The 25,057-nt window shown below is 36.4% G+C and overlaps 1 protein-coding gene across 1 annotated transcript in view; it reads right to left on the bottom strand.

The window, feature by feature from the left end:
* The window catches only part of LOC307152116 (putative flavin-containing monoamine oxidase A), a 54,831-nt gene that overhangs the window by 22,105 nt on the left and 7,669 nt on the right, over nt 1-25,057 (bottom strand). The window contains exons 6-9 of the mRNA XM_079860516.1: nt 24,838-24,927; nt 21,926-22,010; nt 7,460-7,560; nt 5,858-6,016 (exon numbers count right to left, since the gene is read on the bottom strand). Coding sequence (XP_079716642.1) covers nt 5,858-6,016; nt 7,460-7,560; nt 21,926-22,010; nt 24,838-24,927 — 435 coding nt within the window. The remainder of the gene's footprint in view (nt 1-5,857; nt 6,017-7,459; nt 7,561-21,925; nt 22,011-24,837; nt 24,928-25,057) is intronic.

Genomic DNA, 25,057 nt, shown 5'->3' with positions numbered 1-25,057 from the left:
TCCAATTGAGTGCAGAGGCATTTTTTTTCCTGGTTCGGTTGAAACACGCCCCATAATGAAAGCTCAATGGAGCAGTATCAGACTCACATTCTGACTAGAATCTGAGTATGACGACGTCAGGCTACATTTGCACATCACCACGTTTTAAATTATTCTCAAACGACTCGTCAGATGAATCAATCTCTCTAAATCCCTCCTTTCCACAATATACTCTGCTCTGATTGGCCAGACAGCTCAGTCTGTTGTGATTGGTTTACAGCGTGCGTCGAAAAACAAAAATGGCCATTGCCATAACAACGTCAGCTCTGCTTGTCCTGAGGCTTCCTACACTGTAACCTAAACACAGAGACGAACAATGATGTCGATTTTACCATATCAATGCGAGTCTGATGATGAAACATTGGAAGAAATAGTTATTCAAACCGAACCTCCATCGCAAGGATGACTCGAGCAGAATTTTTCTCAGTGACACTACTCAGTTTGAGGTACATTATGAGATGTTGCAACTGTAATTCCTCACCATCAGCATTAACAAGTGCATGTCCATCAATAAACCGATTATTTTACTTGTACTAATTTATTTACCGATCATTTTTCTAATTTATTGCAGTGAACATGTGGAAACTGTATCAGCCGAGCTCTAGCGTGAATGACTGATGAAACATAAAGGTTGGTAAAACAAATCTTCCTCCATGCTTAATCTTTCCTCAAAGTAGTGAGAATGACAGACAATCTGCATTAATAGACACAGTTTTAGGTAATAGTGGTCCACAACTGATTAGCAGAAGTATTTCAGTAAGACAGTAATAATGTGAGTTAGCCAGTTAGCAGGAGACCAACACAATATAAAACTCAAAAATTAAGTATTCTGAACACCATCTTTCAAGAGCAAGCGGTTTGCGAATCCTGCATTGAACTCCGAGATTTGAGAAGCAGTCGTCAGTAAGATAAAGGGAACAGCAAAAGTTTAGGATTATACTGCTGTGGTATTGTGGTAAAGATTAATTTTAACCACTGATTCATGCATCAACAAATGCTTGACATATACATTCACAACCTTGTAACTATGTTATTAGGCTACTTTAATACATAAAATAAAACATCCTTTCCATTCAACTTTTGGCCCGCATTAATAGAATAATAACAAACAAATAAAAAATCTTGTACACTTTCCTTATGTGGGCTTTTAGGTTGCTAGCACCTTTATTTGACACTGACACGTAGGCTACGTGCCAGCTTTGCAGGTCATGCATTCTGCTTTACACAGATCCCTACCGAAATGAAAACACCTGAATTTTTTCTGTAAATCATCTGTGAATTTACAGTTGGGCTTTTTTTTACGCTGTACATGTGCCACTGTTGACAAGCAAGCACTGCTCTGTCTCTCTCTTGCTCTCGTGGTGCTGAGGGTAGTGACTGAGATGCAGTTTGATCAATGTTTGCGTTACGTATATGACCGACCGACAGACCAATGGTGGCTTGCGAGAAGGCGGGACCTAAAGCAATAAAAAAACGGCGACTGGGGATCTAGAAATCCCGGTCAGACGCATTTTTGTAGGTCCAAAAAGAGGACATGTCCGGGAAAAAGAGGACGTATGGTCACTCTACATGAAAGGTCATTTTCAAAAATCCATAATAGGGGCACTTTAAGACAAACCATGTACAAATTCATAAGTCAGCACCATTGCTGAGTATTTTCTCCTTAAAACTGCGGTGGACAGCCTCAAAATCGCAGTTTGAAATCACTGGTGTTTCTGACGTCACAAACTACCTTGTAACCAATCACGTCAACGTGTGATCGTCAATGAGTGGATCTCTGAGCTGGTGCGAGTGAGTGGGGGCAGGGCTAATTTGCATATTCATAGAACCGCATATACTAAATGAGGCAATGGTAGAGTTACATTCAAGCTATTTTAAGGCATGACAAAAAAAATTTAAAGGAAAAAAACATTAAATATGTAATTTTGGTGATCAAAGGTAAGTTTTAAGGGGAAAAAATATTGACTACAGGGGGACTTTAACTAACACACTAAAGCATGTGTAAAGTATAATTTTTAAATTTTACTGTGCTATTCGATATTACATTTAAAGTTAATATATTTTAAATGCACTACATTACAACTTCATCATTATAAGTATAAAGATAAGTTTCATTACAAATGACATTTAAGTACATTTTAGTTAACCATAAATGTTTGTCAGTACTTTCAACAGTACACTTTTACCATATTTCAAAGACAATAGAAGTAAAATAGAAAATGACATAAAATATGTACTTAAGTCCTACTTACATGCCAAAAGCCCTCTAAAGTTCAGCTAACTGTATTTAAAATATATTTAAACTAGAATACACTCTAATTTAATAGTAAATAACAATTAAGTGTCCGAAAACATTACATATATTATTTTAAAGCATATTATTTTAAAGTATATTATGTCCTTAATAAGTTCTCTTTTTAAAATTACACTAAACTGTACTTTTTCACAAGGGCAGGAAATGGGCTGAGCCCGGTTCTCCAACCTACATCAATCTGAATAACTCAGTTCCTTTTTGGTCTCTGTTCCCTATGAGTTATGGGCAGAAATGGGCCGGGGCATGCACCCCTGCTGCTACTATGCCAACGAGTGACAGATGTTAAGGGAACACATAAAACCCTGCATCTGCATGTTGTGAACGCTTCCACTTGAACCAAGTGTCCCAGACCATAATTCAGCCTACAATTATGGCTTTGCACCAGGTAGGGGGCAGGGCGGCAGAGGAACCATATGCGGTGGATGGTATAAAAGTGTCCATAAGGAGCTGGAGGGCTAGCCGCTATCTCTAATGCCTGCTCATAAAACAAACCATACAAAATTGCACTTCATGTCCGCATTTAAAATGTTGCCTGCTCATTCATGTGAAGTTAATGTGGAGTAACGGCAGAAAGCACACGGCTTGGGCATAATGTGCTGAGTAGTCAGTCTGGACTTCTTGGACATCTGTATAAGAAGAACCATAATGGGTTGGTTATTCCAGCATAAAATACCACCATACACAAAATAGTAATGTTGTATTAGTAGATGAGAACCAGATTGACTTGTCCCATCTGATTCATTATGAATGAAGCAACCATAAACTCAGTTGCTTAGAAGAACTCCTCTTGTCTATAATGCATGACTACGGATGGTATGGGAGTTTTATCATAAGAAGCTCATCTCGAAGAGGGAGTTCTGGTCTCATTTGGTTTTTAGCTTTAGGCCACAGTAGCTATTTTCTGCATGCAGGATGTGTGGCTATCTTTGTTTGATTTAGCATCGAGTAACAGATAAATCAATATTTTGCCACATTATCAGTCAGGAAAAGACCCTTTGAAGACTCAAAGCTGGAAATATTTGTTTTCCCAAGATAAGGCTTCCAGTTTAATTCTGTAGCAAAGACATTTAGCTAATCGCTTATCAGATTAGGATGCTGAGAAAATAAATTTGTCCTTCATTGCACTGGCTCAAACACTCACAAAGACTAGCTAAGACTAGCATGTTAGCAACATTGGTGTCAGTGTTATTTTAGTATTATTTATTTTATATTTTAGTATTAGTTATACAATAATATTTTTAAATTCATATTTTGAATTAACTTTTGTTTTTATACTTTCAGTTAAAAATGTTAGTTTTAATACATTTAGAACTTCAACTTCAACTTACTTATTTCAGTTAGTTGCCAAGACAACATTCCTATTTTAAAAGGGGTCATGGCATCATAAATCAAATTTGCCTTGATCTTTTGACATATAAGAGGCTTTTGTACCATTACAACATCCTGCAAGTTTCATAGCTCAAAATGTCCCTCCTCATTTTAAACAAAGCATTTATTTAATCATGCTCCAGATATTCAGATATTGTGGGATCTCTGATATCCCTCCTCATTTTAAACAAAGCATTTATTTAATCATGCTCCAGATATTCAGATATTGTGGGATCTCTGACATCACATGGGCAAACAAATTTGCATATGACCACCTCCAGAGCAAGACATGGACAAATAGTTATACATCATCGCACCATAGGCCCTGCCCACTGTCATTCAGTCGCTTAGACTGACATTCGCCTACAATGGATGTGAGTGTTGCGTCAAAAGCAAATAGAACCCATTATAATCACTGACGCTGTCTACACTGGTGTCAGGGTTCTGACCAAACCAAGAATTAACAGACTGAAGTGACAGAACCCTGACAACTGGATACAGTATACAGATGCCCATTCATTTTCTGCTGTACTCCACGCACTTGAGTCTGTCGACAACAGGACAAATGGAAGAGTAAAAGGAAGTGTTAAAGAACGTTCGCTTTGACACATCCAGTTTAAACAGCTCATTAGCTCATTTAAATTTTGTCGAAAGATGAAACAAGACATACCTGGGAACAATCAAAGTCCACACAAGACCAGGGTGTCTTGTTTCCCAATTACCCCTTGTGTAATAATGCTGCCTTCGCTGCCTTTGATATCCCACAATCCCACAATCCTGTGCTTTCCATTCTGTGAAAGTTGAGCTACAAAAATAAAGATGGCATCTGAAAGTTGTGGTTGCTGGTCAGTTTGCGTGTAAATGTACGTTTCTGACCAATGTTTTCCACTTCTGATGTCATTCCTAGCAAGAAATTACTCTAATTAATCATAGTAATTAAATATTTGCTTAGTTTTCACCAAAGCTCGCTCTATTCTGCAGTAGATCATTAAACTGTTACGCTGCGTCAGAAGTCTGTCCGAAATCAGTTTCATGAGGTGCCTTCATGCACAAACGCTTTCTGCAAAGTCATTGCCTGATAAGGCAGTGAGGCAACAAGCCAACAAGCCAGCTGCCTAAGTTTTCGGACGCAGACTAAGTTTTTTATCTAATATTAATATTGAATTATTTCACCTTTATTTCAATTACTGAAAACATTTTTTAATTATCTACATTAACATTAACAACACTGGTGCTGGTCTAGTTGGTGGACCAACATAGCCATGATTTTCTTCAGCAAAATGTAGCTCGTACTCGTATTCCTATGAATGGGAGAAAGTGCAATCGCTAAATGGTTAAGTCATTGATTCACTGCAGCTGCCGTTAGAAGCTAAGTCAGTGTTCTGAGACGCACGCTTAGAACTGCACATGCGCATTGGCTGGTCCAGCCTGAAAAGTTCATTAATTTTTTTTAACTCTACCTTAAGTAAACACATTTATGAGACAACTGTTGTCAGATTTGAGATTTCAGTGGTGATTTCAAATATGAAATTTAATCCTAAACTTGGTGAACAGCTTTGGAGAATTTGATGCTTCCCCATTCATAGAGATAGGAGATGTACTTGCATGACTGAAATAGCTACCCGGTGTTAAAAAAAAAAAAACCCTTCAGTGAAATGACTTGTCTTGAAGGAACTTTTATATTGTTTTCTATAAGCAGACAGATTGTTTTTGAAGGCTCTTCAAAATATGAAACAGACTTTGAAATGGGAATGCTAACAGATTCACATATTATAGATTTCCTCAAGTTCAGCTAGATGAAGCAAACCAGTACATGAGCATCCAAAACACAACAAATGGTTGTGAGCAGCTGTCTGTATTTCTTTTCAGCAGGGTATTAGGACTGTTAAGCTTTACAAGGGCAGTTTTTGAGCAACTAAATGTCAAAATGTATTTATTTTCACCTCTTGACTCACTGTCTTAAGTATTCCTATGAAAGTGTGAAACTGAGAATAGACCTGACACCGGAACATAATGAACTTCTTTCACTTTACAGTATCTCACACTTCCCTCTTTCCATTTCTCACTCCAGTTCAGCTCACTGTACAGTATGTCTCTGTTTTTCAAAAACCCCCGCTCTAATTCTCTGTCTCTCACCTTTCTCTCGCTCCAGTCAAGGGCCTGTACTCCGGTGATAAATCCCACCAACGCAGGATTGCCTTTGGGGCTGGTGGCGTCAAATGTGACGCTTAAAGGGCAGCACTCGGAGGGGCGAGCCACAATTTCCCCCGAGAAACCCTTTTCCTTCCAAAACGCCTGTGAAGTTAGATCAAAAATGCAGAGAATCAACATCCCTTAAAAAAATGAAAAGCATTCATTCTTGATTAAATGAGACAAGCACTATTCTGATAACTGACATTATCTGCATGAATGTCAACTATATTTGCATAAATGTAAATATTCAATTGTAGATTTATGAGAATTTATATGCATTATCTGCATATTGATCATCTCTCAAGCAATATGTCATTTCGAACTGAGGTGCTACGTGGCCCGTTGAAAAGTAAATTTTGAATGTTGAGATGAACACATATATATATATATATATATATATATATATATATATATATATATATATATATATGACATGATGATGAGTAACAACTATCCGTTAAACTAAAACAATAACACATATATAATACATTACTTTGTTCTTAAAATGTTTGAACTAAAATATAAATGCATGCAACTATCAACCTCTTTATGTAAAGACAGAAAAAGACTAATGGTAATTTAAAGGTTAAATAATTCATAATCACATTTTGTCTATGTGCAATTTAAAATATTTAGTACTTTTCCAAAACAGCACTTTATCTGAAGCACCTTATTTAAAAATAAAAAGTAGCTTATGTGCTATTCCTCATTTGTAAGTTGATTTGGATAAAAGCATTTGCTAAATAAATAAATGTAAAATATATTCATTTATATTTTTACATTTATTCATTTACCAAACTTGATGCATACTTATGGGGCTCCAATATGTAACTGAATTTATACATGTGTTATCCATAATTCATGTATATATGCAATTAGAGATAATAAGAAAGATTAAAACACACTTTTAAGCACTCAGGCAGGCTTTCATGCACTAATAATTGAGTGTGCTGCACAGAAAAGCTTCTCCCTGAAAAAAAGAGGTTTGATCGATCATTTTATTTCCCTGCATTGTAGGTTCACATAGTTAATAAATGCATAATAAAATATATAAATAATCAATTCACATTAACACAATCTACGTTTCAGAGGCCACTGGGAGTGATGTTTGTGCATGGTTGGTTTCAGTTGGTTCTAATCAAATTTATGATCAATTTAAGTATGAACTTATTATTGAATCAATATTTATCACGTTTTATGAACAAGTTGTTAATAAATGAAACCCATGATCTTAATTTATATACAGGAGATAGAAAATATTCAAGTACACATTTCACAGTTGACAGACAAGCCTTATATATGATTAAGGTGGTTTCTCCAGTCACTGCAGGACTAAAATTAAATATTAAATTAAAGTGAGGGCTTATACTGAATATGGTAGACTGAGCACTAGGAGACAGCTCTCCATGCCTTTGCACATTTTAACTTCATTATAGAGTATAATGCAATAGAGCCATAGGGGAAGTAACTGCGCTGCGTTAGGAAAGCGGGGAAAGCCAGTAAAGCAGGCTGTGGGTAAGTGGATGGGTTATGCGTGTTACTCACAGTGGGGTACGTGACGATAAATTTCGTCATGTGGCCCATGGGCAGGCACTGGATGAGGCGCTGGCGCTCGGCTGGCAGGGCAGGCTCGTAGTGGATCTGGGCTGGAAATGAGGGCATAATCAGCACTGAATGAAAAGCCGTTTAGTGCTAAAAAAGAACAGTGGAATGATAATGACATAAAATAGGAAGGACAGATGAGAAAGGTAACAGCTCTGTTCTTGAAGTCGGAATGAAACAGAAGTTGTGATAGTCTTTTCTTCCCGTGCCGTATCTTCAAGTAAAATGGCTTCGTAAACAAGAAAAAATGTAGGGCAGGACTTGATTTTGTCAATGTGATTTGCTAATGCTGCAATCTCATGTGAGTGACGGGTTTTCCTATCCGTGATGTGGACGCATACATCATTTATAATAAATATTCCATATATTCCAAAACAAAAACTGTCAATTTTGATTCCATGGTGACTTTAAAAGTAGTAAGCTGCATTGTTGCCTACTGTCTTCATAGGCAGCTACCTTCTAAGAAAGCATTTAACCATCACCAAGCCTCACAAGGGAGCAACTTGGAAAACTGAGCAACAACAAATTTCGCTCCACATGAGAGAAGCAACAATTGATTTCAATAGTTTGATGTAGCATGTTGCTGAAATAATGCTTTAAAACTGTGACAAGCATTCAAAAAAAAAAAAAAAAAAAGATAGTACATACAAATATTGGGTAAAACAATATAAAACAATATTTTTATTTTCAAAACTATAATTTCGTTTTATCATATCGTTCACAGTAGAAATATGCAGATATGCAACATTTCAACAATCACGACGGCGACCATCTTCAATTTAGGTGTTAGCTTAGATGTTGTTTTGATGTTAGCATGTTGCTAAGCTAATGTGATATAATGGTACATGCACTTTTACAAGTTGATTGTACTGAAATGTGTGTTGGCGGTGCCTGTACACAACCATCATAAAATGATCAAAATCCATCAAGTGTTTTTTTTTTAATCTCCTTATATGTTTTCCCCTGTCTCTAATCAAGCCGTTCGACCGTGTGACGTTACACGGTCGGACGCCCCTCACATGATTGTTGATTGACAGCAGCGTTTCAACACAGACCCGCACTCGCTCGTGAGCGAGCGGTCAGTCATCATAGTCCGCACGGTCAATGTTGATACGCTGGAGCACTGTCTATGAGCAGAATGGCGTCTAAGAGATTGTGGTGTTCTGTTTTTGGGTGTAATAAGGAACAAAACAGTCATTTTGATGTTCCTAAATCCGAACCGCTGAAGACGCAGTGGCTGAGTTTTGTTTTCGAAGAGAATATTCCCCACGATCAACGTCAATGCTTTCATGTTTGCGCAAATCATTTCACACACCAGACTGCTTTACAAACGAGGGTCAGTAAAGCTGGTTTTGCTAAGAAGCTGCTCCTGAAAAAAGGATCGGTACCAACTATTCGTGTTCCTGCTGCACCTCCAGAAGAAGAAGTGAGTGTAACGTTTTATTAACCTTTATATTAATCTTTGCAAATCGCTAGCATGCTTCACAATGAATGCGGCTAAGGTTTACACTCAAGGTACATTACGGCATGTTTTCTATGTACGACGTTCTCAAAATAATTCATAATCCCACGTTTATAATGAACAACGCGTTATGGTTATTGTCTTATTGTGTTACAAACGGTGTCCGCACAGAACAGAGGGGCGGGCTGAAAACAGCTGTTTTTGACCAGGTAAAATGAGTGTTTTCTTTCAATACTAATGAGAATTTTTAATTAAGGTATATTACAAACTTTTAATTTAGACCCTAAAAAATCATATTAGCTTGTACAAAAATGGCATTATATGACCCCTTTAAAGCATAAAAACATAACGTATTCAAATATTAGGTAAAATTATGCTTAATTACAATTAGCTAGTTTTGTCAGTTCTGTCTCAGTACTGAAATATAGTATATGCTAATTTGAAACATTTCATCTGTGATCATCTTGGATTTATATTTTCACAGAGCTCATCGCCGTGTATTCTGGGATTGCCTTCCCTGCAAATGATGCATTGGATGCTAACTTAGATTTTGTCTTAAGATGTCTTAAAAGGCAGTATGATTACTGTAAGTTGCCTACACTAGAAAAAAAAAAAACTGTAGAAAAATGGAAAGGGTAGTCTACTGGTAATTAAAAATATGCATAAAACAAATATTAAAATTGCTTAATATTAACAGTACACAAGCCCTATGTTTACATACTTTTCTTAAAATATACTGTACATCTAAGTTTAGCCTCAGAGTCAAGAATGCCTTAAAATTCTGCCTAAGAAGGCAGCTCACTAGATTTTGGAAGAGCAAATGTCTCGCTGACACTCTTGACCAAAGGATTCTGGGATACTGTACACATTGGATTAAGAGTGTTATAAAGGGGAGGACAGGACTGAATCAGGACTCCCATATGAGGGGAAAGGGTAAAATGGGAAGCACAGACAGGAAGAATATGGTATAGAATAACTCATAGGTCTCAGATCATCCCTTGGTATTGATTTAGGTGGCTATAGCTTCTAATCAAGCAGCACTTTGGAAAATTGGATCTAATACCCCAGTGACTGGCTCTCCATGAAATTGCCAATCTATTAAAGAATCTCTGCGATTTAACACTACTACTTTGTTTTCTTAAAAGCCATAATTAAGGCTTAGCCATTTCGCGAGTGTGGGGTATCCAATAACTTTATGTGCGGCCCACAGTGCCATCTCTATGTCTGCGTAAGGCAAACAGTGCCAGAAGGGACTCTGACCTCAGTTTTGACAAAACAGCCTTCTGGCAACAAGCCAACATGTGAACTAGCCTTTTGAAGAGAGGACACTCAAATAAATTTTAGTCTGCCATACAGTTGGTCAATTGAAAAGTAAATGCTTGACAAGCATAACAATATAAAAAGATGTTAAAAAGATTAGATTAAGCCAGGATTAGGCTATAGTTCAGTTGGGACAAGTAGGTAACTTTAATAAACGTGCCTACTGGCGTGCATCTTGGGAGAAAACAATTGCACTGACATATTTTAAGATATATCAGTGCAAGTTGCTTTTAGTTAAAACAGCTCAAGAGGGGGTACATGAACAAAATGTTGTTCATTTAATTCTACCCCACTTTAAAACATGTATTTCTAACAGACAAAATGCCATAAAAGGACTAATAGATGACATCCAATCAAATGACCTCATCTTCTGCAGTCAATACTGACTGCATCCACACAAGCAGAGCGCATATGGGGTTGTGTACACAGACACAGGGTATGCTACAATGTTCTCAACAATATACCTTTGTAAAAGTAGTTATTTAGCACTTATTAGAATGAGGAAAAATATAGACACAGAGTGTGGATAGAGGCATACCTAGAGGGGCCGCGGTTGACCTCTCATATAGTCTCACAAAACCCTATGGGAAACACTGAATGTGATTATCTTAAGAGCCAGGAAATGCAAAGCAATTACAAAACACCAGGGTTATTATAACAAAAGGGACAAAAAAGGGAGCTTGTATACTGTTGGGGAAGGAAATTGTCACTAAATACATCTGTAAAATGTTTAGCAAATCACCCAACATCTCATTAAAGTGGATCCAGAATAACGCAGAGAAGCATTTTAATTGGAGCTAATGTTACGTTAAAACATTAAACATTAAAGCTAATAAACGTCTTTGTCCAGACTGAGAAATCAAGCACTACGTTGCAATTGTGTCAAAAGACGGCAATCAGAAAAAGATATTTTGATTACATTATGTTTCACGAACACGTTGCTAATTGAACAAGAGGCTCTGATTAGCACATTTCCATCGTACTAACTCTCTCCCAGAAGACTTTCCAACATGTTAATTGTGGAAAAAACACAAACCATGTTTCTAATGTATCTTTTCTTAACCATGATTTATTTCTGTGATCATTTATATGTGACCGCCAATCCCATGACAGCCCACATGAATCTGTCTCTCGTAAGGGCTGTGATGGCAGACGGGGGAAACAGATCTAATTTAACCACAGTGACTGAGGTGTAGAGTTGCTCTCGTTGATTGAGAGCAATCGCTCTGCGTCTGGCAGTCCATCATAACTGTGTGCTTGTAAGAGACAGCAACTGTCAGCTTGCTTCAATTTGCAAGATGTTAGGAAATTACAACACCACCAATCTGGCAGCCGCACAGGGAGACAAAGGGATGAGCAACCTTAGAAGAAATGTTTGTGTACATTTTATATTGATTATGGAAGTGGAAATTCGTCAAATTGCAATCAAATGATGGAGTGTTAAACAGGCATATACAAGGGTTGCATGATATATCAAAATAAAATCAATATCGCAACATGGCTTAGTGTAATTGTCAAATCGCAAAGGCTGCAATATAATTAAATAAATATATGCACTACCGGTTTCAAAGCGAAGTACGCCATTTACACACCTGATATCGTGAGTTGCATGCATGTAAATTAACACAGTGCCGAGCTTCACTCTGAAACAAACCACGGCGCATATTTTTATTTAGCAGCAACCCATCAAAAAAAAAAAAAAAGCTTGAAATTAAGAAGTTAATAAATTAAATATTCTAATAAACTCAAATTTTATTTTAATGATTATTAAAACAGTGTGAATGTGGCCTTGAGAGATAAAAAAAAAACATTTTGCAACACAAGAAAAAAAAAATTGATGTAGGATTTACCTTGAAAACATACTCCAATAATCTTTTTTCATTTTTTTAACAGTGAAGCTTTTCCTAAATCACTCAGCCCTAAAAGGATTTTTGCGTTAAAGTGTTTAGAGAAATAGTTTTAAGCTTCATTTATATATATATATATATATATATATATATATATATATATATATATATAATGTTGTTGTTTTTTTATTATTATTTATTTATTTATTTTCAATGCAGATGCACTTCCCAACAAAATCACACCACTTATGATTTTTTCAAGTCATGATTCAAATGAAGTTATCATTTTAAAGAGCCATTTAGGGAGTGAGATATGTTTGTCTTTACCTGATTTGCATAATTCCTTTAGTGATCCAGGTGTTAAATGCAAATAAACAACACTATGCAAACTCCACAGGTATCTGGCTGCAGTTCAAGCTTTAGTGAATTCCAAGGATATTTTACAGACCATATTCTAGATCCTCCTACACTTCAGTCAGTCTGTCGCTATCCTTCTTGCCTTAAGGTTTTTTTTTTTAGTCTCTGTGTGTGTGTGTCTTTGTGTTGTCTCTTTTCCTCCTCACTCCTTGGCATCTCTGTCACCTATGTTACCCAGGTAGCCGTGAGTGGTGGAACAGACAGTTATAGCATAACCTCGGGCTAATGAGCCACAGGTGCTCTCAGCATTTCTCTAGGATACCCTCCTGCCCGGAGCCTTTGGGAAAACTATACTTAAAAAGGAAGGGGGAAAAAAAAGAATCACTTTTTTACACTAGTGATGCAGTGAAACTGAAAATCCTGGATACGGCTGAAAACGTACTAATTATCAGGTAGCAATTGCTTTGAATAACTAAACGAATGAAATATAATACATAATATAATATATAAAATAATATAATATATATACACATACATTAAAAATATTAAAAAAGTGATGACTCATCCTGCACTTCATAGATTTTTGACCAATCAAATGCTCTCTAGAATGACAATGTGAGGGACATTGCCTGTAACAGTCTGGGAATTGATTATTCTTTAAGGGACAATTCTTCACTCAAAAATAAAATATTTAGGCCTAAAATTAAGATTTATGTATTTGAATTGCATATAAAATTTCCATCCAATTGAATTGCACACTTTAATAGGAAATATGTCAACACAGGAAATAAAACCAAACCTGTCAATCAATGTCAAGGCATCTTTAAATTTGGATCTTTTCATGTGAAAATGAACAGCACAGATGCTTTTTCTCCAACAAGATTCTGTTATTGTATGATAAAGTACCATTTTCCATTCAAATGTTCTTCTCCCAGTCGAAAATGTCCTAAAATGCCATTTTCAGCTGAAAATTCAAGGGCCGAAATTTGCTATATATCCCTTGTTCCCATTCACATACCCACACAGCCTCCATTCATCTGTAAAAAGTGATACCAGCAATTTGGTAATTAAAGGTTTGGGTATAAAGCCTGTGCTTTTGAACACATTCCCAAAGCGCTGTGAAATTGGAAATAATCTGGCACTCTTAAACAAAAAATAATCTGTTTAAACTTCGGTGTAACCACCCTTAAAAATAGGTCACTGCAGTCAAACGGATGCTAATATATTGCTTCCCTTCTTTTTTAAAGTATAAACAGGCCTCTAAGCGAAACTCTGAGTGACGTGTCTGTGATGTTGCTTGCCTCCACCATAGTCCGCTGTCACTTGAGATGTTCTCTCATCAAAGTGGAGTCAATAGGAGGCTGGGCTGGGGACCGGTTTCTCTGCCAGTCAGCTCAAATTGCATGCAGCTGCAATGCCAGCTAAGTCAGGTACAGCATTTTGGAGGAAGACTGGGGAGTTAAATATAGCAACCAACCGGCTGCACTCGGTTATGCTTCGACACGCCACAAACCCACAGAAGGAATGCGTCCAAACCCGGTTGAGCATCTTAACGCCAACCAAAATACCAAGACAAAAAAGCACATACATCCCACAACCTGACTAATCGCCGGCATAATGTAGGCTTGGTGCAGCAAAGCGTGAATACTTCATGGTTTTATACCACGCACAACAAATCCAGCAAACACACAAGCATACACACACATTCGTTTCTCATGGTTGCCCACGCACACCCACACTTCATATTCTGTCCTCTCACCCACTGTCACAGAAATCCAGGATTGCGAATACAGTTTTAACACACAGATTTAAAACGATCGCTTGAAGACATCTGTCCCGCTGACTTTACTCGTGACAGCCATTACCTATGACTAAAAGTAAAGAAATATCTAAAAACTGTAAATCCAAATCCAAGGCAAACGTGTCTAATTCACTATCAGAGAAACAGTTCACCCACAAATAAACATTCTGTTATTTTTCATTCATCCTCATGTCTCTCTAAACCTATATGCTAAATTTGATAAAGAAATGCACCTTTTGGAATGCAACAGAAGTTCATTGTCACCAGAGGCTCTAAAAAGGTCAATTTTTCTATTTTATTTTTTCTGGATTCAATTCAATTATATTTTAATAATTAAAAAGCATGTCTAATCAGAGTTTTAATTTAATCATTTATTTATTTATTTATTTATTCTCTTTACAATTAATAGGGCCATATGAAATGTTTTTTTCTCAGATGTCCTGTGTTATATCCTTTATTTTTCAACGATACTAGACCATATCATGATATAATTAAGTGTACAGCCCTTTATTCATCCCAAATTTGCCAAATTCTGTGACATTCCACGTTATACAGTCAATTCCATTTTTATGATTCGATTCCGTGATTCCTTCATATGGCCCTAATAGTACTTTATTGTATGATTTCAGAAGACAGAGACCATGAGTCATTTGGACCACTATGTTACTGTTTTGGAGCTTGAATGGCAAGAACGTGTGTTCTATAAAAAATACTAATAATAATATAAAAAAAAATGTGTTTGGAATGCTACTAAATTGACAATTTTCATATTTGGCTGAATTATTCCTTAAAATACTATATTAGTTTTTAAAAATATATATTGAGACTTTTGGGCTGCCAGTAGAACAGAAGTCTTCTATCACCCGGCATTGCAAACTGAAGCACGATAAAGTACTATTATACTGGCTTCGTACCCAGAAAGCTAAACACATCCACTCAATAAACAGTCTTGACACCAGAGTCGTCGTTCAGATTTACTGATTAAATGTGTAAAACAATATAAAAACAAAAATAATACACAATTAAACTGTCACATGGTAAATGTCGAGTCCAACAATGTACGACAGGAGAAAATAATACAACATGTTCACACAATATAACGCAGAACTATGAAAACAATTACTTTTATATGCACTCCCTCATAAACATACGAAATGCCATAATCAAGAATAATCAAACTCCACTAACAGGCAGTGCCTCGTTTAAGTGTTGTTGTTGCTATGGACTGACGGCAAAGTCAACATGCGCTACCGTGTGTGCTGTGCACGTTGTTCTTTTGAACCCAACCCCGGAAACTGAATAAAATAAAACCAAAGACTATAAAAAAGACTAGCAGGGGGAGCAAAAACGCTAAGATAGGCAAAGCCAGACAACTATCAAGTCAAGCAGTTCATTAATCATTGAAATGGAGGTGGTGGGGAAGTGACTTCACTCATTATAAAAGATAGATGGATGGGAGGTTAAAACATTCTCCATCAGCCCGGATGACAAGGCCACACAGCGTAAGTGAGTCTATAGGCTTTTCAAAAAAAAAAAAAGCCCTGTGTTACAAATATTTCTGTTGTGTTTGTTCTTAGTTGAGTTTTAATGGACTTTTAGTTTGTATTCATTAGTTTCCTGTTTTCCTTTGTTCTTTTCCCGCTTCTCTTGTGTTGTCATGGTTACTATGTCATTCGTTTAGTTCAGCAGTGTTACATTAATTACCTTGTTAATCAGAATACTTCAGTTCAGCCTTTTCCTGTGTTTAAGGTCCGGTCTCGTTTGCGTTAACGTTTGGGTATGCAACTTCCTATTGTTCTGTTTTATGCTGTGGATTACTGTTAAAGACTCATGTTTGAACTTTATCCTTCATCATCTGTCTGTGCAACACTTGCTGACACCCTGACTATATCATCAAAGCAAAGAATGCCATAGAAGTGCTGCACAGGGTGTACAATCTCGGTGCTCTTTGGTTGTTTGGGATAATTAAGCTCTAAGAACATAGGAACAAGGGTTTTTTGGTTTTTTTTCAACATACTTCGAGTGCCTTGGAGTTCCTATGTTCTTAGACCCTGACTATATCAGTTTGGACACTGTAAATAGCAGTTTAAAAACTGTAATTAAATAATAATTTAGTGAGGATTATTAAACAAATGAATATATGTATTTACAGTGCTATGCATAAGTTTAGACACCCATGCTAAAGTTGACTAAAAAGAGGAATAAAAAATCATCTTTTGGAAATTGAACTTAATGCCTTAATTAAAAAAATTAGGGAAAATCCAACCTTTAAGGACACCAATTTTCTTTGTGAATGAATAATGTATCGTAAATAAATAAATGTTCTTCCTTAAAATACAGGGTGCATAAGTTTGGACACCCCTATGTTAAATTCCCATAGAGGCAGGCAGATTTTTATTTTTAAAGGCCAGTTACTTCATGGATCCAGGATACTATGCATCCTGATAAAGTTCCCTTGGCCGTTGGAATTAAAATAGCCCCACATCATCACATAGCCTTCACCATACCTAGAGATTGGCATGGAGTACTTTCCATAAGATCATCTCTCAATGCAAATCAAACCAGCTATTAGGCTAACTGAAATAAAACCATGCCAATCTCTAGGTATGGTGAAGGCTATGTGATGATGTGGGGCTATTTTAATTCCAAAGGCCAAGGGAACTTTATTAGGATGCATAGTATCCTAAAAAAAAAAAAAAAAAAAATACTTAAAAAAAAAAATCTGCCTGCCTCTATGGGAATTTAACATAGGGGTGTCCAAACTTATGCACCCTGTATTTTAAGGAAGAACATTTATTTATTTACGATACATTATTCATTCACAAAGAAAATTGGTGTCCTTAAAGGTTGGATTTTTCCTAATTTTTTTAATTAAGGCATTAAGTTCAGTTTCCAAAAGATGATTTTTTATTCCTCTTTTTAGTCAACTTTAGCATGGGTGTCTAAACTTATGCATAGCACTGTATATATGACAAAATATGCTTTAGAACTGTATAAATGTTTTTAATATATATATTATATTTATTAATGTATTATTATTATTAATCATAAATAATATATTATTAATAATCATTCTTATATAATAAATTATTAATAATCATAATATTAATTTTATATTCACAACATATTACAATTCTTACACTAATGTAAATAAAGACATAAGACATTTTCTGAAAACAAGCCTTTTATGAAACAGCTCACCCAAAAATTACAGTTTTGTTATCATGTCCTCAGTTCCCAGTATTAATTTCTTTCTTTCATGAAACACAGAAGTCCTTAAGCAGCTTTTCTATTCAATTAGAATGGATGGTGATTATAAATGCTAACCTCAAATAAGTAACCATGTGACTTCTGCTACATTCCAAGTCTTCTGAAGTTATATAATAACTTAAAAAAAAACAAACAAAAAAAACTTTTATTCCCTAACAGTATCCTCCTTAATTTTTGGAGCTTTTATGAGATTGGTGGGGGGTTTTCAGCTTGGCATTAAATCACTAGCAATTTTAATTGTAGAGAAAAGCTGTCTAAGGACATTCTCCTTAATTAAGACATACGTTGTGCTTCATGTAAGAAAGAAAATACTGCATTTAAAGTTTCACCAAGTAGAATTGCATCGTATCATCAGAATATGTACACACACACACGTTTTTATCGGTAGCTTTAGATAGCATTACATTATATGACCATGCTCTTATGAATGCTTTCAAACCATTCAAGCGCAAAAAGAGAACGCAGTGCGGTACTGCCGCGTCTGTGAATCTCCTGTCTGTGTGACACACACACGACTCGAGAAAGCAGCTTCAGACAGCACTTGAATGAACAAAAATGTACCAAAATGCCCTTTTTTGTTGCGTTTCCTCGCAAGCACTGTCTTAAATGAGTTAAATGAAGTCTAAAATGAACGTAAAGAGTTGTGAGAAAACGGGATGTGTGTCAGATCCACGGGATGTGCGGCAGGTCTTAAAGTGACAGCAACCTAATAACCTGCTGCTGTCTGTCATTAAGGGTAATCAAAGAACAAATGAATAAGAGAAAATCCCTCACTGCTCTTGACTGAATAACTTTCATAGCTTTAATCAGGATTAATCTATATTTAATCTATAATTTATGCAGTGAAGACTGTGAAGTGTTTGACATATCCTACCTATTAGACCTAAAAGTCTTAAAGCACTGTTTACAAGGTTACATGAGTCAAAAACAACAAAAACAATAACTTTTTGGGGCATTTTGACTGGGCAAGTAAAAATCTGAACCAGTCTGACTTGGTCAATAGAAAAATTTTAACCCTGGTTTATTGAAGAGCATATGTAAATGTGACATTTATTATAATGGTTTTATGTGAAGATTGTTTTAAGTTCACTTAAATTAAATGTTGTGATATTTTTTAAAACCTAATAAATGTTACAATTTATAGCTTTCAATTATACTGGCTAAATTTGAGGGAAAAAAAATCTATTTCACAGAGACATCAGTAGCATAAATCAAGCGTAGTGTTAGTTCTGGCAGGTCACGTTAGTCAAGCTCGCATCAGCTGACTCTCAGCTGATCCACATCTACCTATAGGAATACGACGCTTATCACCGTATACATATATAAGCTCCTTCAGTATTATCAGCAGATATCGCATTTCTCAGGAGCTAATTACCCTCCTCCATCCCCAGCTCCTCCTCTCGCCCAGTCAGGATTTGGCATTCTGATTCCCCTTGAATCAGAATAAATTCTCGAATTATGTTGTACTTTAAAATCTTGAATTAAATATATTTGCAAACATTCATGTTGGTTCTGTTCTGTTTACCCCAAGGGGGGTAATTGCTGCTCTCCCTGCTCTTATCCATGCTAGGCTGCATGGATGCGCAGAGAGTTCTCATCCAGGGGTGCGTTTCCCAAAAGCATCGTTAGCCAACTTTGTTCGCAAGTTCCGTCGTTATCAGCATAGTTCAACAAGTCAGTGTTTCCCGAAACCATAGTTCTAACGAACATTCGCTAACAGCATCGCAAAGTTGTGTAGTTGGAACGACAGCTCTCGACCTGTGGTTAGTTTCTAGATTGCACGACATGTGGACTTAATAAATCCTTATCTTGAGCAAAATAAGCAAGCTGACATTCAGTACAACCTGTGTCTTTTATTTAGAATACATACAAATATCATTCACGTCTTTTAGTTTGTCAAGAGATTTAAAGCACCGTTTTTGAAGAGTGCGCATGTGCGAACGTGCTCTACTATGTAAGAACGAGCCTATGATTGAATCTGGAAATAAAGCAAAATAACTGAGAAAACTTAGAAATAGTCCTCAGATGCCATGTCTGTAATTAATAGCAAAATATCTAGCGTTAATTCAATCTCAAACAGATTCATTAAAAGAAGTTATTACTCTACCATGTGCGTGACGTCATAAACCAACGTGGTTGAACGACCACTTTGTGACAGTATGGTTTCGGGAAACAGTCGCGACTAGCTAGTTGATTTCTTCAACGATGCTTCGTACTATGGTAGTTAAGCAGCGAGTTACGTCGTTGTTCGGGAAACGCACCCCAGAACGGAACCATACCGCCAATCCAAACTGTATGCTAACTGTCAATCGTATTTGACGGTAGTGGTCCTGACAGAATTGGTATCTGTGATACTGGCCTTCTTTCATAAAAAGATGGCATTAAACAAATGTAAAAAAAAAAATGATAAGCTACTGTTTTTATGTTGTTTCTACATTAATTTGGAGATTAAATGTGAAATCATAATATATACAATATAAAATATAAAAAATATTAACTACTTTACAGAAAAATCTGTGATTAATTAACTGATTAACCTTTAATCAAATGACAGAGTATATATATATATATATATATATATATATATATATATATATATATATTAGAGGTGGGCATAGATTAATTTTTTTAATCTAGATTAATCTAGATTAATTTTGAAATTAATCTAGATTAATCTAGATTAAAATGGCTCATTTGAATTCTGCCGAAGGCATTCAGAATATGTGTGCTACCCAAATAATGACTATAAAAGTAAGTCTTTGAGAACGGGTTTCTCAAGTCAGGTGGCGCATTAGACCAGGGGCTCATCTCCTGTTTCCAAAATGCATCACAAACTGCTTGAGAAAGCTGTTCTACTCATAGACTGTAAAAGGTTACTACTGTACTGTTACCGTCCGTAGGCAACATTAGGTAGGCCTATGTTATTATCAACTACTATAGGCTATCAATTAGGGATGGGCGATATGGCCTAAAATCCATATTGTGATATACATTGCAGCCTCTTGCGATAACGATATATATTATAATAAAACCATTTCAGAACAGGTTACACAGAACCTGCTAAACAACTGCTAAATGTTTTTTTTTTTTTTGAAAGGGTGTATGTAGTTTTGAGAACATATATTGTGCAAAACTGTAAGTATACAACATAATTTTGCAGATAAATAAAATTTAAGTACACTAGCTGCAGAGACTTAAGTAGGTCTAATGTTTATTATGGCTTGGAGCTTATGAAACCCCAAATTTAAAATTAGAATATTGTCTAACTGATGTCTTTTCAGTTAAAAAGAAACACAACAACGATTCTTAAAATCGGGCGCTTTTAATAAAAAGAGATTATGTGCTACACCACTCACTAAGATATATTGGGAATAATACGCGCGCGCTGGTATTCAGTGATATGTTTCGTTTTGAATTTGAGGTGGTAGAACGGATTAGTCGTGTGTTAACTTACCGAACTGTTACACCACACAGTCTACGTCGGACGGCTTAGATCCGAACCAAGTCCAAATAATGGATGTTGCACGGATCTTTTACACCAGCTTTCACTTTCAGCCGTGTTTACTTAAGATGACGACGAATATGCTGCGTTGCAGCCGGGTGTTCCTCGCGGCCGCGGGTAGATTGCGTCATCATAGCTTGTGTAGTATAGAGTAGTTCCCAACCCAACTTGGAGAATAGATTAACGGCGATATTTTTTTTACCGCGCGATAAGAGTCTCGCGTTAACGCCGATAACGGCCCACCACTAATATATATACATATATATATATATATATATATATATATATATTTATATATATATATTAGGCCTACTGTATGTTTGTGTGTGTGTGTGTGTGTACTCAACAGCTTATGTGATGCTTCAGACAGTTTGATTCCCAGTACAAATATTAAAAGTTTTCAGTTTGTAAGAGGAGAAGATGCCAGAGGGTTGACTTCAAGCCACACTGCCTTCATTATTTATTTGCTGAATGCATTTTGGACGGCTGTCTAAACTTAACAGTGTCTCCAGTTTTTAAGAGTTCCCGTCACCTGTCAGCTTGCCATGCGTGAATTCTGATTTCGAGCCAGCAGGACGATAGCAGTTCAGGCACTCTGCGTAATTCAGAGCTGTCCTTAGATCCGTCACATTAAAAGTGTCCTCGCCAGACTCCGCGCAACAGACTGTGCTGCACTATCTGTTAAACAAAATGTGGCAGCCAAACTTGCAGTCAGGATGGCGGCAGTCCAGGAGGAAGTAGACAACAGGGGGCATGTGATTGACGGCTGTTTTGGGGTCAATGCGACAGACTGTTTTGTGTGAACTTTGTGATTCACATAGACGTGTGTGTATACTGCACGTGCACTAACCTGACAAGTTAGAAGGACAAGCAACAATGACGGCTTTACAAGTGACTGTGCCTGCAGAAGTCGTGACTTTTATGTTCTCTGAATCCTGTAAGAGAAAAACATATTAGAATTGATTCAAAGACTAAAACAGTCTGGTATTGTGAGGTTAGACTGAAATGGCAAGGACACTGACACAATGTGGCTGCTGAAACTGTAGCCAATACATAATAACGGTATTGTTAATTAACACTATTGATCCCTATCAAGAAAATCATGTTATTATGTATTGGAGAATACATACTGTACACACACACACATATCTGGCTCTCGGACAACAGGGAGGCATGTCACCTATATTTCTACAGCATTTTATACAAGACAGATTGTTTCAATGATGCAAACTTCATCAAATATGAGACAAATTCAAATCTTATTATTTGTGTATCCGATTGGAATCTGATCTACATTATTGACTGTCCACACTGTGCATCGCAACCGTTTAGATCTGATTTGTGTGTCCCATGCCGCTCTTTCGTTTTCCAGAATATCTGCATTGGTTTCTATGGCAATGACGTTGCATTGTTAGGCATACGCCAAAAACAACAACAGCAAAAAGGAGGGGATTTGCAAAACAGATGTTGTGTCTTATTTACAACAATGAATTGCTTTCGTCTCCGTCATTCTCAAAACATGTCTCCATTATATTGTAATTTTCTGCACGGCCGCCACTTTGCAACAACACTTGTTTCTGCAGAGGCTTGCATCACGTTTCCTATAACAACGTCTGACATGTTTACGTTTTGCGTGGCAAAAGAAAGCGACAAACGGCACAAAATCCGATTAGAACGGTCAGACTGAAAAGGATTTCCAGAAATGCAATTTGAATAAGATTGCAAACCACATAAGAATGCATCTCGAAATAGTTCACACTTGCTAAATATGATCGGATTCCACTCGGATATGGACTTACAGTCTGAACGAGGCTTAAAAGACAATAGCGTCATTATTAAACTCAAGTCAGCTCAGTTCAATAATTTTGTAAAGTTCATCAATCATGAAACAAGTTCAATTTATATATAAACAGCTCTAAAGAAGACAAAAGTGCCATTATTCTTTATTAATTTTATTTTATTTTTATATTATTAATATGGCCATCTGTCATAAAGCTCTCCCCCAAACAGATCTCACCGCTGGCCAGACTGAGATATAAATAAATACAGGCTGCTACAGTATGTACGACCCCCAGAGGTGCTGCAGATAGAAATATGAGTGCAGCAGTACCTTTTATAGATACGGTAACAGAGACCAGCTACCACACTCAAATAGAAGGCAAAACACCTGGGCAGATCATTGTAAAGGACATTGATAAACATTATCCTTGGCTATGGGACAAGGGGGGCACATTTAACAGGTCTTTACACTGCTGGGACCCACATACATGCAGCATTTTTCCTGGGCTCTGGAAATCCAATAGACGGCTGTTCAAACTGTAATGCATGCAACTGACAAGAAGCTTTTACTGATTGATCTTTTTATATAATGTAATAATAACGTTTAGGTTTAGTTCGATTTTTTGATTTTAAAGAAATTTTTTTTTTTTAGCAAGGATGCATTAAATTGATCGAAACAGACATGTAAAATGTTACAAAATATTTCTATTTATTTAATGAATGCTGTTCTTTTAAACTTTCTATTCATTCATTCAATTCTTGAGCAGCAAATCATTATATCGGATGTATGATGCTGAAAATGCAGAGTAATGATGCTGAAAATTCTGCTTTTAAAACAATTTTTAAAATAGAAATAGATTATTTTTAACTGTAATAATATTTCACAATACATTTTACATAAACTTTATTAAACTGTAATTTTGGTCAAATAAATGCAGCCTTGACACTTCTTTTAAAAGTGAAAAAAACTAGTTTCGGTAGTGTGTTCATAGCATAGAAAAATATATGTAGGAACCAACATCACATTTATTCAGGTTGTATCTTCATACGTATAACACAAGACCTCTAAAACCTAAAGAAATGTGAAATAAAAGTAAACAAAAGGTAAAAAATTACATTAATATTTTATTTATATAAAAATAATTTATTAATTGATATTATTTTAGTACAATATTTTATTGCTTACATGCTCTGTAAGTGATGTTAACTGTTTAGATCATTTTTTTTAACTAATTTTCTGATTAGCTAAACAAATGCGAGCCCTTTTCTGCCCCAGATGTGTGATTTCTCAGAGGACCTATTTCAGTGAAATCTCATACATTGTATCGCAAAAAAAAAAAAAAATTTGCAACACCTTTGAATATTATTTTTTAAAATGATTATAGAAGATCGTTTTGATTGTACAAGTAATCAACAATATTCAGATACTCAAAAAATGTGCTGCAGGGGCTTTTGCCTCTATCGAATAGTGCAGACTTATTATCACATGTGCTATACGGTGACCACCACTTCACTTAATTGATATTGATAGAAGTCAACGAGTTCATTTTGATAAACAGTGACGGGCGAGTAAAACTTTCTACTCAGCCATGTCGATGTAACACCATTAAGATGGCTAATGGATTTTACCTCTCTATGTGTGAGAGCGACATTATAGGCTAATTCCCTGACGTGAGGCTTTCAAAAGATTTTGTGTCGCCAATTCTCAAATGAGAACGATCTAATGGAGTGGATTTGATTTAGGTCATCTAAATATTTTTGTCATGACAAGCACTTCAGCGTACAACTGTGCATTATACAGAAATGGAAAGGAAGAGACAGTGCGAAACAAAACAAAAGAGAGAGAGAGAAAGCACACAGCGGGACCCATTGCCTTGGTATCTGAATAGTATCTCGTTTAAAGGAAAGGAACTTATCACTCGCACTGCTGGTGGAGAAATGCTCATTATCTCTGTGTCAAGCCTGCGCTGATGGAGTTGTTACCTGACATATGGTGGTTACGCCGGCACCCAGCCGAACCCGCTCTGCTCCGATCTGCTCCACTAGCTTCTCCGACAGCTGCTGAGTGCCTCCCTGTGGAGAGAGATGGGTATCACACTAGGGTCATCCACAGATTCTGCTCTCAGTGCACACAAATAAACACAACACCTTGTTTAAGACGTCTGTGTTGCTCCAATGGGCTTCTCCTCTGCCACAAATTATG

Source organism: Squalius cephalus (assembly GCF_949319135.1).
Source record: "Squalius cephalus genome assembly, chromosome: 24".
Classification (NCBI taxonomy): domain Eukaryota; kingdom Metazoa; phylum Chordata; class Actinopteri; order Cypriniformes; family Leuciscidae; genus Squalius; species Squalius cephalus.
The sequence above is the reverse complement of the archived record's forward strand: the minus strand, read 5'-3'. Positions and strand labels throughout refer to the sequence as shown.